At 41.1% G+C, this 18,498-nt stretch overlaps 1 protein-coding gene across 1 annotated transcript in view; it reads right to left on the minus strand.

Moving 5' to 3' along the window:
* Window positions 1-18,498, minus strand: part of NRG3 (neuregulin 3) — a 1,039,102-nt gene that overhangs the window by 587,131 nt on the left and 433,473 nt on the right. The window contains 1 exon segment of the mRNA XM_055324814.1: window positions 3,965-4,094. Coding sequence (XP_055180789.1) covers window positions 3,965-4,094 — 130 coding nt within the window.

Below are 18,498 nucleotides of genomic sequence, written 5' to 3' on the forward strand. Positions count from 1 at the left end.
CCTCAGGTAGTGAATGAGAATGTGCTTTTACTCTAACTCACCCAACTACTTGCTTTTAAAAATCATTAAGCTCCTGTGTGGTTCAGTGGGTTACGTGTCTGCCTTTGGCTCAGGTCACGATCTCAAGTTTACTAACCTACAGTTTACTAATAATTTGTCTATCTTTCAATTTTATTTCTGATTTATGGTATTCAGATCAAAATGCAATGTTGTGTCAGGCTGTTTATTTTTTCCTTCCATTGGTGTTTGTTCAAAAGGTCCCTTCAATTACTGACATAAATAAATATGTAATTTTATTTACTGTTTTCCTCAAGACATTTTTTATTAATTGCATTAATTCTTGAATTCATTAAAAACAACTTTTCACACAAAGAAGGAGGTAAAAGTCCAAATTTGATTTGTTTTGACTGATAGCCAACAAAATTTACTGAGCAATCAGCCTCTCATTTTTCTTCTGATTTATGGATCCCTCCTTACTGTACAGTAAGTTCCACATCATACCAGGTTCTGCATTTACCAGTCCATCAGCCGATGATCTATGATTTTATAGCATATTTAAATTCAGTAAGATCAAGATTGCCTATTTGTTTTTCTTTAAAATCCCTCCTGTCAAGTAACTTTTAGAATCTTGGTATTGCTCTTAAATTTTCATTAGCTTGCTCTGTAATTTCTAAATACTATAAATGGCTTTCTGAAATATCTGAACAAACACTACAGAGTAAAAGAATAACAAAGAGAGAAATATAAAACCTCTCTCAAAAAAATAAAACCTCTTTCATCTCAACATTCATGCTGTTAACATTTTTGAGCATATACTTTCAGGATCTCTATCAGAGATGATCTAGGTAGGCTTGCGTCTATTCTTCTGAGGCAAGTAAACAGAAAAGTGTTAGAGCCTGATCGATCTTTTTCAAGATAGAAAAAAAATTAATTCATAGGATCACAACCATACATTTATCACAGGATTGCAATTGACTTTTAAATTACTAAAAAGTATAATCTTAATTTCTCTTAGATTTGTCACAAGTAAACCATTTAATGAGCTGGATTCACACAGATCCCCCTCTGTATATACTAAATTGTGTTTTATTTAACTTGAAACATGGTTAAGAACATATCACAAAGATTCCCCTGATAGCAGGCCAGTCACGGGAAAATACTTTCCCTTGTTTTTCTTACTTCCTGACAATGAACTGCTTCACTGACTCCAAGTACATTACAAAGTACAGCACCATTTAATTCCTAACTTCATTTCTGTATGTGTTTATTCAACAATATCTTGGTGATAGGAGGTGCTCAGTAAGCATTTGTTGGATGGAGAATGAATGAATGAAATATACTACTTAAATAGAGCACTGTATGAAATAGCACATTATTAATAATTACACAGGAATTCTTAGAAGTGGCTAATGCAGGAACAAATGTAAGCTTTTTATTCACAGCAGAGCCCAGGAGATGAATAGTGGGCACATGCAATGTGTGATTTATTCATACTTTCAAGTAGGAGATTTATAGGCATCTATTAACTGGCTCGAGTTCCAACTCTGTCCTAGGCTGGTCTTTTGTCATGATTAGCTATGTTGTGACTCTATGTTAAATAACAGGTTGTCTGTGTTGAAATATGCAAGAAATATGAAGACAGAAGGTCAAAATTATTATATATGTACACCGTTCCAGCTAAATCATAGATACATCTCTGCTTGTGTATGCAAAAAATTAGACATGTGGATATGCACAAAAGTAAAAGAGATTTTTTCCAGACCTGGATCCATTATAATAGACTGGATGTGTCTCCCAAATAATTAATATGTTGAAGTCCTAACCTCCAATAACTCAGAATGTGACCATATTTAGAGAGAGGGTCTTTACAGAGGTAAGTTAAAATAGGGTCATTAGAGTGGACCCTAATCCAGTATGACTGGTGTCCTTATAAGAAGAGGATCAATATAGACAAGTACAGAGAGAAGGAAATGAGAAGACACAAGGAAAAGATGGCCATCTATAAGCCAAGGAGAGAGACCTGCAAGGGTGCCCTTTCAGTCACGACTCTCAGAAGGAAGCAACTCTGCCGACACCTTGAGTTCAGATTTCTAGCTTCCAGAACTGTGATAAAATACACCCCTCTTGTTTAAACCACTCAATCTGTGGTACTTTGTTAGAGCAGCCCTAGCAAACGAATGCACCATGAACAAATACAGAAATATAGTGAGGCTGTATGTTGAAAAGGAATAAGAGTTATTTTTGTTATTTTCAACATTCTCCATTTTTGAAAAGATTAAGTGTACCCACCTGCATATTGTGGTGGAGCCTGATCTGATCCTTCCTTTGGGTGAAACACCATCTCAAAAGTCACTGCTCTAGGTGAGACTTCTGATTAATCTCTCTACCAATCTCCCATCCAAGTACTAAACAGGCGCAACCCTGCTTAGCTTTCAAGATCAGACGAGATCGGGTACGTTCAGGGTGGTATGGCTATAGACCCCCTCCACCAATCGATTAGGAATTCAAACTTAATGGACTGCATTACCCACTCCCCATGATGATCAAGGGGTCAGCATATGGTTGAGTATCTATGAGAGCCTGCATACAATTCATGCTTTGAATGGGTAGGTCACTCTTGGCTTCTCCCTTGAGGTCTTAAAGTCACTTATGTGCTTTCTACCTCCGTCTACACTGACCCAACAAATATAACAAAACAAGAGGGATGAGGGAAGGAGCATTCCCACTCCCCTTCATCCCCAACCCAATCCAACAAAAGACATAAATGGGGTATACATTTTGTAAGTGGGGTAAATGTAATGGCACTTCTCAAGTGACATGGAAGCCGTGCTCTCAAGCATGAGGAATGGTCACAGTTCAGCTTACCCTGACTGAATGCATGGTGACTCTTACAACCATCTGCCACTGTCACTTATCAGCTCTTCCAAACCTGTGCTGCCCCCTGGGACAACTCATTTTCCTCATGGACTGAAGCTGGCTCTTAGAGCCAGGCAGGATTTGCCAACACATTCTAAGCTCCTAACTATAAGACGCATTTCTCTGTGCCATCTTAATAAAACAACATGGAATGAAGTTTGTAATAGAGGAAAAAGTCAAAATTTTCCATGCTTCATGATTCAGAATACTTAATCTAATAAGTGTGTCATATGAGAAGAGTAAATAAAGAGAAGGAAAGGTGTGTGGATATATATGTTCGCTGAAGCATATACAATTGCAAGAAAAAAACAAATTACCAGAGTAGTGCTGGAAATAAAAGCTCAGTGGGAATTATTTTTTGGATGCTAATTTGATTCTTCTATGGAACCTTAAGGCTGCAGTGTCTACAAGTGCACTATTTATCTCCATTTGTTTTTATTTTTAGCATGTATATACCCTTAAGTCCCTAAAAACCTATTAAACACCTCCTGGTCTCTACTGGGAATCTTCCCCAAGTAGTTCTCTACCTAGACTATATAACAGGACTATGATTCCATTTACCACATCTTGCTGGAGAGTGTTTCATCAAAAGAGGTATTAAAAAATAATGAAATTAGTAAATGGGGGCAGAATCAAGATGAGCTCCGGGTTTCTGTGGACACAGTTACAATCTGGGATTTGGTTCACGATCAACACTGAGATGCCCGAGTTTAGACGAGCAGCAGGCTCTGTGGGGCCACAATGTGCAGTGCTGCAATTAGGGATGTTTTCTGAGCACAGGCCAACGTGCCTAAGTCCCGCAGCAAAAGTGCAGGCCTCTCAGCTGGGGGGATGATCCCATCTATTGGATTGGTAGACAGAAAAGCAAACCCTTCCTTGCCAAGGTAAAATCCAGATATTGTCTATTTTAACTCCATTGTTCCCTTCCTCAAATACCAAAGACACCAGCCTTGGCCCTTCCCACGTTAAGACTCCTGATCCCGTCATCCCAGCAGCTAGGCCGCACGCATCCTGCCCTCCCAGGCCAGGCCAGCCCCCAGGGGCTTACCGACAGTGCTTGTGGGATCCCGTCAGGGTTTCAATCACAAAGCACTCGCCATCGTTGAGACAGTACGTGAGGTCCTTGTCTCGGCAGGGTTTGAAGTGCTCAGACCGCTCGGTGGAATATGTCGTTGTATCTGTCAAGGGAAGACACCAGAGATGCAGTCAGCGGCGCATCCCGCCACCACGAGGCCCCAGCACCGGCCTTGCAGCATTTGGACCTTTGCACCGAGGATGTCTCGTGGACACGGACCCCAGGCCTCCAGGGAGAGAGGACAGCTGTGCCACTGAAGAAATGCAACTGGATCTGACCACTTTACCACTGCATGCCCCCCACCCCATCCACATATTGAAAACTAGTCACCATGAGATGATCCTGGGGGCGCCTGTAGGAGGTGATCAGCTCACGAGTGGGATCAGCACCCTTACAGGAGAGGCCCCAGGGTCTCCCCCGCCCGCTGCAGTCATGGGAAGGTGGACAGAAGGGAGCCCTCTGTGAACCACTGCATCTGCAGGCACCGTGATCGTGGCCTTGCCAGCTTCAAACACTGTGAGAAATGGCTTCTGTAGTTTGTGGGCCCCCCGTTCTGTTACAGCAGACCCCTGCCCCGACTCAGGTGGTGCTGTACTCAGGTGGCTTATTGCTCCACTAGACGTTAGTGCCTGGAATCCTTCTCTAAGGGCCAGCCGAGGACACAGTCAACAGTGGAAGCCGAATGGTTCTGCAAACACCCCAAATCCACTTTCGTTAATTTCAATTTTGACAAACGTGTTGTATGAGAGATTGAAATGCCATCTCCTTCCCTTTCTTGTTGCCCAATGTCATGGAACATCAGATCAATGCAGAATATGACCATTCTGTGGAAATCAATGTTAGTGTCTATGGGTCTTTTTGTTTGTTTTTAGTTACAGGTTTCATTGGCTAGTGGCTGAATCAATTATTCTTTCACTGCCCCCCCCTTTTCATATGTAATTAAGATGCAACATGTTCTGGATTCTGAAACAGAATCTCAAATGCAAAGAGTATTTCTGGTAAATACCTAACAGAATGCAATTATCGTCTTCTTAAAGCAGTATTTTAAACATTGGTTTTTAAAATCATAATCACTTACAATTTTTAAATTAAGCTGTATGTCTACATCCTCATCCTCAATACGAAACTAGCTATAAGTACGTACGATCAACTAGACGCAGACTCACTTGTTACATATTCTAGCCTCAGAGTTTTAAGCAAGTGAAGGATTTGCAGTAACTCCACTGTGACATTCAAGAAAAAAATACATTTAAAAAGTCAAAGAAGGGGGCATTGGGGTAGAACAATTGGTTAAGTGTCCGACTGTTGATTTTGGCTCAGGTCATGATCTGATGGTGATGGGATCAAGCCCAGAGCTGGGTTCTTTGTTGAGTGGGGAGTCTGCTTGAGATTTTCTCTGTCTTCTACTGTTCCCTACCTACCCGGCTCATGATCTGTCTCTCAAATAAATAAATAAATAAATAAATCTTCTAAAAAATAACATAAAAAGTCAAAGATGAATAAATTATTCTTCACTTAAACTCTTTTAATTTCCTTTACTTAGGGATGCCTCAGTGGCTCAGTGGTTCAGCATCTGCCCTTGGCTCAGGGCGTGACCCCGGGGTCTCAGGATCCAGTCCCGCATCGAGCTCCACACAGGGAGCCTGTTTCTCACTCTGCCTGTGTCTCTGCCTCTCTCTCTCTCTGTGTCTCTCATGAATAAATAAATGAAATCTTAATTTGTTTTCCTTTACTTAGATCTAGCTTGATAATCATGTTCAATAGCATGGGTTACTGTACCTGCTTAGTAACTGGAAGTCACTATGAACCTCTTCTTGCTCATCAACCAAACTGAGCAGAAAGTGATTGCTCTAAAAGGAAAAATATTCATATGCTTCCCACGCCTATAATCCCCCCATCCCCATAGGAAAAACCCCAAATTCCTCAGAGAAGGACATAGGCCATGCAGAATCTTGCCCTCTGGTGTCATCTTCTTGTACCCGAAGACAGGCAACTTCATTCCCAATTATTTTCCTATCTCCCCAAACAGCAGGAGCTGTCACACTTTCTCCTTCTTACCATATTTTTCTTTGCTGGAAGACAACCAGAAATCCTTCAGAGCTTCCATCACTTTCTCACGGTGTCTCCCTAGCACATTTTATCACTCACATCACTGCATTCAACATTCAAGGCTGCAAGCAGCCACTCGTTCACATGTTTATCTGTGTCTTTAGTCTCTACGTTTCTTAAGGTCAGAGGTGGAGTCCTGAATCATAATGGGAGCTCAGTAAAAATGTTGCCAATAAATCTTGATCACTCTAACAGTGCTAACAGTTTAAATGCCATTGGTGAAATGCATGATCATTAAAGAAATCATCATAATCATATAAAAGTTAATGCATATCTTACAAGTTAAATATAATTTGCTATCAATCTTATCATTTTAGTATACCTATTTTAATTCATTTTATTTATTTATTCATAAGAGAGAGAGAGAGAGAGAGAGAGAGAGAGAGAGAGAGAGAGAAGCAGAGGGAAATGCAGGCTCCACGCAGGGAGCCTGATGTGGGACTCGATCCCGGGACCCCAGGATCACGCCCTGGACCAAAGGCAGACGCTAAACTGCTGAGCCACTCAGGGATCCCTAGTATTCCTATTTTAATATTGAGGAATATTGGGAAAACAAACATTGACCTCAGATTCACATAAATCTTCACTCACATACTGCTCATATAACGTAGGCATGGAAAAAGCCCACTTCTAATATCCTCCTTTTTGGTGACACCACAGGAACTTCTTTTTCCACTTCAAAATATCTGTCTGTTAATACTTTGGCATGAAATAAAGGCTCTGCAAAACAGACACATTTTCTATGTTCCAGGAGATCTCCTCTACAGAGAAGATCTGTTATTCAAGAAAATTTGCAATAAATAGTTACACGGAATCAATCTCTCTTTCTACTGGAAATATTTAAAATTCAAGAGCTCTGAGCAAAATATTCAATATGAAACACCACACAGTTGATTGCAACTCTGACTGCTGAAGTATATTAACTCATGATCAGTTAGTTAAGTTCTCCTTTAATTTCTTATTATCCATTTATTGATATTCACTGATCATTCCTCTAAGAACAGCTTTTCATTAACATAACCTACAGCATAAAAAGTGAGATCCTTATTTTATAATCAGTGGTTTTAACAAGCTACAGACTCCAAGAGCAATACAATGGCAAAGCAATTACAATCAATTAGTTTCCATCTGACAAGTGCTGTCTCCAGTGGTTACCTCCCCATCCTACCAACTGCCTTCCCCATCACGTTATCATCTATCAGCACATAACAGAGGCTCTAGACCCAAGTAAATGCCTCTGCAGAATTCCAAGGTGGGCGAGTACAGGGATATCAGGCTGAACATGTTCTCAGGTTTTCTATTTCCATAGCTCGGAGAATCCAAAACTTAATAAAAACACACATGGTTATCCCCTGCAATGACTTGGTTGGATTTTTTAAAAAACCCACCGCTGTTAAATATTTTTCATATCTTACTATAATAAACAGTAACAGAATGCCAGGCTTGATCCTTCTATCGGTATACTGCAATCATCAATAAGTTTGAAACCTTAGGTTTACCTAAACATTTCACTATCTAGCGTCCATACATCACTACTCACCTCAAATCACAGAGGCACTGGGCAATGTAAGCACGATTCACCACGAGGTAAAATTTTACACTCGTAGGGCATCGTGCCAGATATGTCAGTGGAAAAATAGAAAAATTCCTTAATGGAATCACTAGGCTGTTAGACTAACTCTAGGAACATCAACTCACTTCTGTAAAGTAGTAAAAAAAAAAAAAAAAAATAAGTAAACTGTGCCGAGCCAGAGTTAGGTTCTCTGTCACTCATAAACAAACACAGCCCATCAAAGAGACAACAATAATTTTGGATGACACCCTCCACAATTTGTGCATCTGCTCACGAGTGCATGTAGCTATATGTTTGGTTAATTGTTTAACATATAGACTATATTATAAACATCTAAAATTAAACATAAATGCAAATGAGAAAACAATAAAGTATGAGGTTTACTTCTTTATTTTCTTTCTGTCCCCTACGGTGACACAGTGTGCTCTAAAATATCCAGGTGAACATCTTGTTTTGAAGAGAAAATAGGGGACATCTGGAAGAATGACATAATGGATATGCTCTAACTCCAGACTATCGTGACCCTAAATAACCCTTTGGGACGCCTTAACAATCCCACATCTGTAAACTTATCTCTCATCCGTATTATCTCTCATCTATAAACTTATCCAAGATTTTTGGAATATTTATATATTTATATATCTAAATATTTATATTTAGATATTCAAAACTGGTTTACATTGACAACGGTCTAACACACTAAACTGGCTACAGTATATGGTACTGTTTTGTTATGTAATTAAGATTCAAAGGGCGTCCTCTGTTTCTAGGAATGTAACTAGACAAATTGTTAGAGGTTTTGATTGTCTTAAAAAAAATAATCACATGGATGAAGGTCCAGGCAAGTACACTAGGAGGGGCCCACTATTCCCATGAATTCCCATTTGATTTTCAAGGTTTTTTCTAACTCCAGAGCACCTCCTTCTCAGACATTATTCAGTCCACCTCATCAGCCCATGAATCTCCCATCTGACCAGTCCCTGAACTCCTGAGGGAGAGAGGGGTCTTCATATCTCTGACCCAAGGTCTTATGAATGGTCTGACACAGAGGTGAGCATAATAGGTGTTTACAGAAGAATGACCATTTTTATACATGAGCATTTTTCTAAAGGTTCTGTATTGACAACTGCACATGCTTTTCATAAAAGAAAACTCCACCTGAATAACTGGTCAGAAGTTAGGACTCCAGAAAAACTTCAAAAGCAATTTAGGTAAAGTGTATAGAAACTGATGAGAGGAGGGAAAAATCAACTCCATGGGAAGAGGGGCTGAGACAGAAGAAAAAATTAGGGATGATATTCTAAAAGAGAGGACAAAGAAATCTTAAATGGAAGATGAATGGAGATGGTGCTAAGGATGGGCCTTCCAAGCACCATGACCTAAGTGTAAGGTCTCAGGCCAAGAAGCGTAGTTGTTGGCATGAGGTCCTCATGCCCATTCACTTGGGACCACAGAGTCTGTGTACAATTATCCAGGCCACTCATCTGGCACTTGTTATATGTAGTTTAATGTGTTTTCTTATATTTTTATGGGTTTTGGTCTTTATCCCTAGGGAGGTCAGGGAGAGTGCTTTGCTTTTTAAGATTTGTATTCTTTCCACACCATGTAGCATACATAGTAAGCAATCAGTACAGTAATTAAACGCACAGTGGGAAGTAGTGCGGGTTAATTCATTAAAGCAAAAAATGGGAAGAAAATGTAAGGCTGGGAAGCAGAAATCCCTGCAGATTTTGCAATGAAAGTTAATTTTTTAATGAATTAACACAATGACTGGTTTTCCCCCTTAAGCACTAAGTTGAACCTGAATATTACTTATTGAGGCTTTCTTTGTTGCCAGCACAACACTGCACACTGTGGGAACACACATTTTGTTGCAGGAACAAGAGCACTAACTAGACTATTACAGATAATAATTGCAGTAGATAATCAAAATAAAGGGAGAGCCTAATTTAGGCCATAGTTATCTATGAAGGCTTCCCAAAGGGTTGGCCTTGGAGCTGGGTCTTGAATGGGCATGATTTAATTGGCACAGGGAAAGTAACTCTAGTTATGAAGAGCAAAAACACCTAAGGAAGGAAAATGATGACCTGCAGCATAAACCCCACACACGTCCACATACTCCCTTGCTTACAAATGTCAGAGTCGTCAACCCAGTTTTTCCTTCTCACACTGAGTTCATGAGAATGCTCTAAGAAAAGTTAAGATGCAACCTACAAGCTTTTAGGATTAGCAAAATACCTTACAGGCTAGACCCCATTTAAATACAGTCCTGGACTCTGGCAGAGGCTTCCATGGGCATGGTGTAAATGAAACCTGCTGCCATGCATTACAATTCCCAGCTGCATCTCCCCTTTATCGGGCACCTGGTGAGAAGCACTGGCAGGAGACTGAGTTATAAAATATTTAATGGTTAAGGAAAATTGCAAGAAGAATGCAGTGGTGCTTGAAAGGGAAACAAACCATTCCTCAGCCGGCAAGAGCAAAGACAGCTTTCTTCCTGCTGCCAGAGACCATACGTTGCTCACTCTGCTGGCATGGGACTGATGGGGGGCTGGGGCAAGGGATCTAAAAGTTCAGTTGAGTCATGGGGCTACTGTGAGAAGGGACAGTTCCCGACGCATCCCTGAGCCATCTGTTCCCATAGCAAGTGTAGAAAGGACCTTTATTAAATTTGCATGACATACCTGCCACCTTACAGTTTGAAATCTCGCTTCTCAAAACTGCCCCAGTTTCAATAAGCCTGTGCGACACAGAGCTTGTCCAATAAAAATGCATTTATTTGGAAATTGCAGAGTTTATCCTCCAGCTAAATGTATTCCCTTCCACCTGCCTGCATACACACGCCTGCACAAGCCGCTTTCAGCTGTAAGAGGTGTCATAGCAGCTCCCGTCCCCGGAGCCCTTGTCTCGTCACAGGCTGTCGGGCTTCTCCAGGCCCTCCGCTACGTGCTTCACAGACATCATCTCTGCTCCCCATGTCACTCCACTGAAACGGTCCAGTCCATGTCACTGGTCATCTGCAAACCCAGTGGCTACTGACATATTTTTTTTTCTCATCTTGTTTGAACTCTCAGGAGCACCTTAGCCACTTCCACCTGGACAAAACACCTTCCCCTGACTCCCGTGTTATCACACAATGTGATTTTCCTCTTGCTTTTTTTTATTCTTTGCCACCTGCCTCATGTAACTTTTACTGAAAAGACAGATGGCTTAAGAACCAGTCTTCAAATAATTCTTAACTCACACTCTGCACTGTGCTAATCATTTCCCATTAGTTATTTTTTGGCTTTAAATAGCACTATGAATTTATGCTGTATTTGCTTTCTTCATTTTACAAATGGAGAAATTGAGTCTTAGAGAGTTCTCTTATTGACCCAAGGTCATATGGCTCTTGGCTGGTAGCTTCTGGACTCAAACCAATGCAGCTTGACTGGTCCTACTACACTGCTTCCCACAGACACCTCCCCCACCCCCACCTTTCTGTTTTTTTTTTTTTTTTTTCCTCCACTTTTGCTTATCCCCCAAGTGAATGCTATTCCGGGTGTGGTCTTCAGACCAGCAATCAGCCTTATCTGTAATAATTCATGAGCCCCTTCCCAAACTTACTGCATCAGAAACTGGAAGTGAGTGGTGGGATGCTCTCTTACAAGCTCTCCAGGTTGCTCCCTGAGAACCAGCTGCTTTGGATGATGTTTGATGATCACCTACAGGCCAGTAACTCTCAAAGTTAAACCTCCAGCCCGCTGGCTTTTCTGAACTCAATCTGCCCACCTTTCCCTTCCTAACAGATATCTCAAAGGCACCTAAAAACAAACTTGTAGAAAACCCAAGTCTTGCTCTCTTCCACAAACCTATCCTTCCTCCACCAACTGATCCTACGACTCAACTATCACACCAATGATCCCATTGACTCTGCTCTAGCTATGGACAGATTTACTCTGATTACTCCTGCCATTTCCATATGACTTATAAAATATTTTGAATATCACCTCTGTGCATACTTGACAGGCAAGATATCTGAATCTGGGAGAAAGTCACTGAATAAACAAACATATAAATGCTTGTTTATTAGATATGTAGGACTCTTTAATTTTTACTTGAAACCCATAAGTATAAAAAACATACCTTGATCTTTAGCAGTCAGCCTCAAGTCCATTCCCATAATCATAGATATGTTTCTTTTCTTTAAGATTTATTTATTTATTTGAGAGAGAAGAGCACGAGCACGAGGAGGAGAAGAGCAGAAGGAGGAGAGAATCTCAAGCAGGCTCTGGGCTGAGTGAGGAGCCCAACGCAGGGTCTCATCCCACAACCCTGAGATCATGACCTGAGCAGAGACCAAGAATCAGATGCTTAACCAACTATGCCCCCTAGGCAGCCCAAACATAGATTTTTTTTTTTATCATTTAGCTCTAAACACACTATTATAGATATGGAGGTAGTATTATAGATATACGAGGTAGTGTTTATGCTGAACATATGCGTGTGCTGGTGTTGTTGGTATCATCATTACTGTTATGACCATTTATGATACCTAGAAAGCATGCCATTAAGCATCTACTACATGATGGGTCCTGAGATAAATTCTAGGAATATAGAGATGGCCCCTAGGAGCTCCAAGTTTAGTTTGGGTAAAGGGTGGGTTGGAGACCATGTAAACATCAACACTGCAATTCTGAGTGGGGTCAGAGTACTAGAGGCAGGAATGAAGACTTGCTGAAGTTCCAAATGCTGACAGCTACTTCTAACCTGAGGATTTTGGGGAAGACTGCAGTAGGAGCTCACATTTCACATTAACAGCTAGAACTGTTTTGCTGGGCAGGCACCAGTTGGCGTGGATAGGTCGAAGGAATAGCATATAGAAAGTCAAGGGGCCTAATTTTGTCCAGTGCTACTAGAACCCAAGGAATGTGTGAGAGAGAGACAGGAGAGTGAAGTCCCAGGGTTTTTTTTTTTTTTTTTTTTTTTTTTTATGTTTTATGTTTGGCACATATGGGGAAACAAGTGAGGAAGTGTAATTTTGTATAATGAGAACACAATGGGAGTTTTAGGCAGCTCAAGTGTGCTATTAAGGTGAGTGGGTCACCTGCTGACTTGCAGAAGCCTCTCAGCGGAGCTCAGGGAGACTGGATGGGAGGCTGCTGCAAGGGGCTCCCAGCCATTGTATGTCACGTGAAGGTGTATCTGAGAAATAAACAGCTGTAGAGAATGGAACATTGTCCCCAGCATGGACAGCAGTCCCATTTGGAAAAGCATTCTTGCACGGTGAATCAAATCCCAGTTGCATGTTGCTTAGGGAACATAGTGTGGAAAGGCGAGCTGAGTGATTCAAGTCTAAAATGGCACCTCATTAAAATTCTCTGATGCACCTGACTTAGAAGATAAGGCAGGGACCTGAAGTCTGTTAGCTGAGGTCTCTATGCTGGAGAAGCTTGAAGGCCTCACCCCAGTAATCTCAGTACTCTGTCTTCCTTCGGGAATCAAGATTAGCCAATTACCTGCAAAGGCTCAAGTTCTTTCCTCGGCTGATGATACTGGAATTTCTAAGCAGTTATAATGCCACTTGTCATTTCTAATGCTACTGCCCATGTGTAAGTAAGGGAAAGTTTGAAAAAGTGGCAAATGATCCCTCTGGCAGCTGGACTGTGACATTTCCAAACGACCACATGCTATTCCACCAAGTATTCTGGACTTTATTTGGCACCAGACAGAAGACAAGACCACTTTGCAAAAACATATCTAGGTATATGCCCCTCTTCTGATGCAGGTTAAGTGACTCCTGCTTCTGTGTCAGTAATAGGCTCTCCTCTTGCATCCTGGATCTTTAAGCTACTCATTCACAGTAATATACTCCTACTTTCCTGAGCCTATGGGGTCGTGGGCTCACAATTCAAATTAACCTGGCAAAGCGATTCGATTAGAAGAAATGAAGCCTCTGAGGGGATTTTTAAAAATCTCATCTCTAATTGGTGAAAATCTAGAATGCAGGGTTGGTGTGAGGATATTATCTTAGTCCATTTGGGTTGCTGTAACAGAGTACCATAAACTGAGTGGCTTATAAACAACAGAAATCTGTTTCTGACAATTCTAAGAGTCTGGGAAGCCCAAGATCAAGTTGCCAGCAAGTCTGACGTCTGGTGAGTGCTTCCTGGTTCATGGATGACAGACTCCTTGCCATGTCCTCACATGGTGAAGGAGGGTCAGGGAACTCTCTGGGCTCTCTCTTACAAGAGTGCCAGTTCCATTAGGAGATCTCCACCCTCATGATCTAATCACTCCCCCAAAGACCACACCTTCCAACACTATTACTGGGTGTTACTGTTCAACACATGAATTGGGGGGGGGCACAACTCTTCGGTCTATAGCATATTTTCATTCAATAAATACTTATTGAATAACTATCAGGCAGCTGGTGATGGGCTAGTTACTGGGAACACACACCACACACACACACACACACACACACACACACACCCCGAAAATAAAGAAAAACCACATTCCTGTCTTCCAAAAACCTATGGTCTATGGAACAAACAGATGAAAATAGCAAAGGTTATTATTTTTCATGGTTACTCAGAGAATTTTCCCTAGGGTGAGACTCATTTTTGTTAGTTTTAATAAATCAGCTCAAATACAGGGTTTCCCAGTCCTGAGCATCATCATCTGTGGTTCAAGGCTCTCAGTAGCCATCAAAATGTCTCTGCTTGAAATAATGAAAGACAAAGAGAGTGCATCTAGAGGACTAGGATCTTGTCCCAAGTGGGGGACACACCCATGAGACAAGCCCTGCCCTTGGCAATAGACCTGAAAGATTTTGTAGGGAAGAGGACTATCTAATGGGAATGTAGCTTTTGCCGAATGTTTCATTCTCTCATAATATGTGCCCTGGAGGAAATCTAGAGATCACTGTGAGAGTGTGGGGAGCAAGTGGCCCCCTTCAGAGAGGAGGGTGTGCAAAGGCCTCAGGGGACCTGCACAAGGACCATTTGACAGCTGTGGCCTATACACTGAAAATGAGGGGTAGGTATTGTGTATGAGGTGAGGACAGAGACAGACAGGGGCGTGGAAATGTTTTGGTCATCATGATAAAAGCCAGGAAAAGCTACTAAATGATTTGCCAGAAGGAAATGACCAATCATTATATATTTCTGCACAATTATGTAAGCTGATTATCATGTGGATAATTCATTGTGGGGCAGCAATCATACATGTAGACAGGCCTGTATGGCATATTCTAGGTGGGGAAGAAGGGGTAGATCCCAAAGAGCTTTATGAAGTATAATTGCCAGTATTTTGGTGATTCATGTGGAAGATGAGGAGTAGATGGCTATGAAGTTGACCTTAATTCTTTGGTTTCTGGATGAATCCTGAGGAAGTTTGGGAACCTTGGTGCAGGGCATCTTGGATGTCATGCAGAGACTTCATTCAGGGGGATCTGAGCAGTGGTTATTACCAACTAGAATAAAACATCCACAATATTTTAAGTTAATACAATTAACAAAGCACACCGCAGTCTATCAGACCTGCTCATGGTCTAACTGCCTTTTAGAGGTCTTAGTTGTAACAATGGCAACTAGACAATCTTAGGACTAAACAGATACCTTAGAAGTCAAAATGTGATAATAATGCTTGAATAAACCTATTTTCAGATTTGATTATTATCTTCATTTTGCAGAAGAGAAGCTGAAGCACAGAGGGACCAAAGAATATTCTTGAGATTTCACAGCTATAAAATGAAAAGGAAGGAATTACACCCAAAGATGCCTAACTCCATAATGCTTATTCTTCAGCATTCCACACCTCCACCTGCTCTGAGTCTTGGACTCTTTCAAGGTGTATATACTCAAGCCTCTCCTTGCCAAATTCCATTAGTCACCCTATTATGAGAAAATTTAAGAGCAATCGGGAAGCTATATTTTTCAGTAACCCATTCATGTTCTCACCCATCCACCCAATACCCATCGATCTGAGCACACAATGAAACACTGAGTAAGGGAGGTATTGGGAGAAGGTACAAAAACTAAAACAAAGACAGTGCTTGACACTGGGAATTCCTATTACTGTCACTTTCAAATTTCCTTCTCATGCTATTATGGCTTTGAAATAATGTCTAAACATTGACACGATTCTCCAAAATTCTTCATAAAAATGAACATCATTCACTTCACTTATTTAAAAACTTATTTCTCCCCCTTAATATCTTTGGCTCTTATTGAGATCTTTTATTTTCATGTTCAGAAATCCAAGCAATTTCTTCTCGATACGAGTTATGAGAAAGGCATGGGCACGGCAGTTCATTTGGGCATTGTGGGCCTGGCCCTGAACCCCTGCTCGTGCATTTGCTCACTATGTCAAATGTCTGAAGAGAGTTCAAAGAAAGAGCTGCTCTGTCAGCAGCATCCTGGTGCTTCATGGTCATATCTACATAAGAAGGACTTAGAGAGTGGGCCGAGGTGGGACTTAGACCCACCTTAATTCTGCTTTTGCACAAAAAAATGTGTTTCTACTTCTATCATGGGCTTACTTGGGATTCTTTGAGAGACTGAGTTTATAACCACCTTTCTACTCTATTTCTACAACTTTGGCTTTCTCATATTTCACATTCAGGAGAGATCATATAGAGTATTTGTCTCTGTATCTGACTTATTTTACCGAGCACAATGCCTTCAATCCCGATCCCTACTCCAGCCAACACCTCCAACATCCCTGGGAATTCTGTCTATAATTCCGAGTATGAAGCAAAGTCAATGAAGAGAAATTTCCCAAAGAAAATGTCAGAGACTTCAGGGAGTTCTTACGCCACTGCCTGACTACAAAAATTATGAAAATCGTACTGAAGGACCAGAAAAGACTAACACATAGTTCTTCGAGTACAAGGACTATGTCTTGATTCAAGCTGTCTTGTATTTGCAGCCCCCACCTTAGCTAGCAGATTGCTAGATACACAAGAGAAGATAAAGAAATGTTAAATGAAGTGGAACAGATACAAATTCCTAGAAAGCATGGCAAGGAGAAGCTTGCCCAAGGAGGAAAGGAAATGCAAATATGCAACCAAAGTGAAATGGGCAAAAAACATGAAGAGAAATCTCACAGAGGAAGACATAGACATGGCCAACACGCACATGAGAAAATGCTCTGCATCACTTGCCATCAGGGAAATACAAATCAAAACCACAATGAGATACCACCTCACACCAGTGAGAATGGGGAAAATTAACAAGGCAGGAAACAACAAATGTTGGAGAGGATGCAGAGAAAAGGGAACCCTCTCACACTGTTGGTGGGAATGTGAACTGGTGCAGCCACTCTGGAAAACTGTGTGGAGGTTCCTCAAAGAATTAAAAATAGACCTGCCCTACGACCCAGCAATTGCACTGTTAGGATTTACCCCAAAGATTCAGATGCAATGAAACGCCGGGATACCTGCACCCCGATGTTTCCAGCAGCAATGTCCACAATAGCCAAACTGTGGAAGGAGCCTCGGTGCCCATCGAAAGATGAATGGATAAAGAAGATGTGGTTTATGTATACAATGGAATATTCCTCAGCCATTAGAAACGACAAATACCCACCATTTGCTTCAACGTGGATGGAACTGGAGGGTATTATGTGAGTGAAGTAAGTCAATCGGAGAAGGACAAACAGTGTATGTTCTCATTCATTTGGGGAATATGAATAATAGTGAAAGGGAATATAAGGGAAGGGAGAAGAAATGTGTGGGAAATATCAGAAAGGGAGACAGAACATAAAGACTTCTAACTCTGGGAAATGAACTAGGAGTGGTGGAAGGGGAGGAGGGCAGGGGGTGGGGGTGAATGGGTGACGGGCACTGAGGGGGACACTTGACGGGATGAGCACTGGGTGTTATTCTGTATGTTGGTAAATTGAACACCAATAAAAATTAATTTATTAAAAAAAAACAAAAAACAAAGCCACAGGACTAGGAAGATATGAAGGGACAGAAGAAACACAGTAAAAATGAAAAGAGTTTCTGGGAATGTAAGACATTTGAACTTCAACGTATCCCCACTTAAAAAGGCTAAAGAGAAAAGACCCAAAAAACACTGACTAAATATATAGGAAATCGACATTGCAGTGTTAACCCCTAAAATGCCACCACATCTGTTCAAAAGAGACAAACTAAAATTCATTTAGTCACTAGGCCATTTATCATTGTTAACAACCTCCAGGTCTTAGGAATATGCAATCCGGTTACAAAACAATTACATTTTCCCCAAATCTCCTCTACATCACTCATTTCACTGCCTTAAAAAGTCTCAGCCCCTGTGACCCCGTCCATTCTCTAACAGTGTGGGGCACATCCCAAGCACAAGGGGGAAATGAAAGGCTTGTTTCTTTGTCTCACGTTAGAACTCAGTGCTGTGGTCTCCATATGTGCAACCAAGTCTGAGTAGACTCAAAACCCAACCTAATGCTCTGCAGTGTATGTTTGTGAATAGGGGTTTGCATCCCAACTTTGCTACTTGGACATTTTGAACATGAATAAACTGAATACATGAAAATGTATAATTCACGGGGTTTCTTGAAGCCTAAATGAGAAAAAGGAACATTGCTCCAGAGTGGATCTTGTCAAGAGTTGGGCAGCAAGCACGTTGTTGCCTTCTTTCCCTTTTACTAAGTAAGTCAACACATATTTATTAAGCATCACCTAATATCCAATTCCACAATGTCTTCGTATGATGCCAATTAAAATCATGTATTAATTTAACAATCTATCATTGAACATCTACTCTAAGACTCTTAGGTACTGTACTAGTGCCTGGGGTAGAACTGAGGAACTCAGTACTGAGATCATAAGGCATGT

This window comes from Nyctereutes procyonoides, unplaced genomic scaffold (genome assembly GCF_905146905.1).
Source record: "Nyctereutes procyonoides isolate TBG_1078 unplaced genomic scaffold, NYPRO_anot_genome, whole genome shotgun sequence".
NCBI classification, from domain to species: domain Eukaryota; kingdom Metazoa; phylum Chordata; class Mammalia; order Carnivora; family Canidae; genus Nyctereutes; species Nyctereutes procyonoides.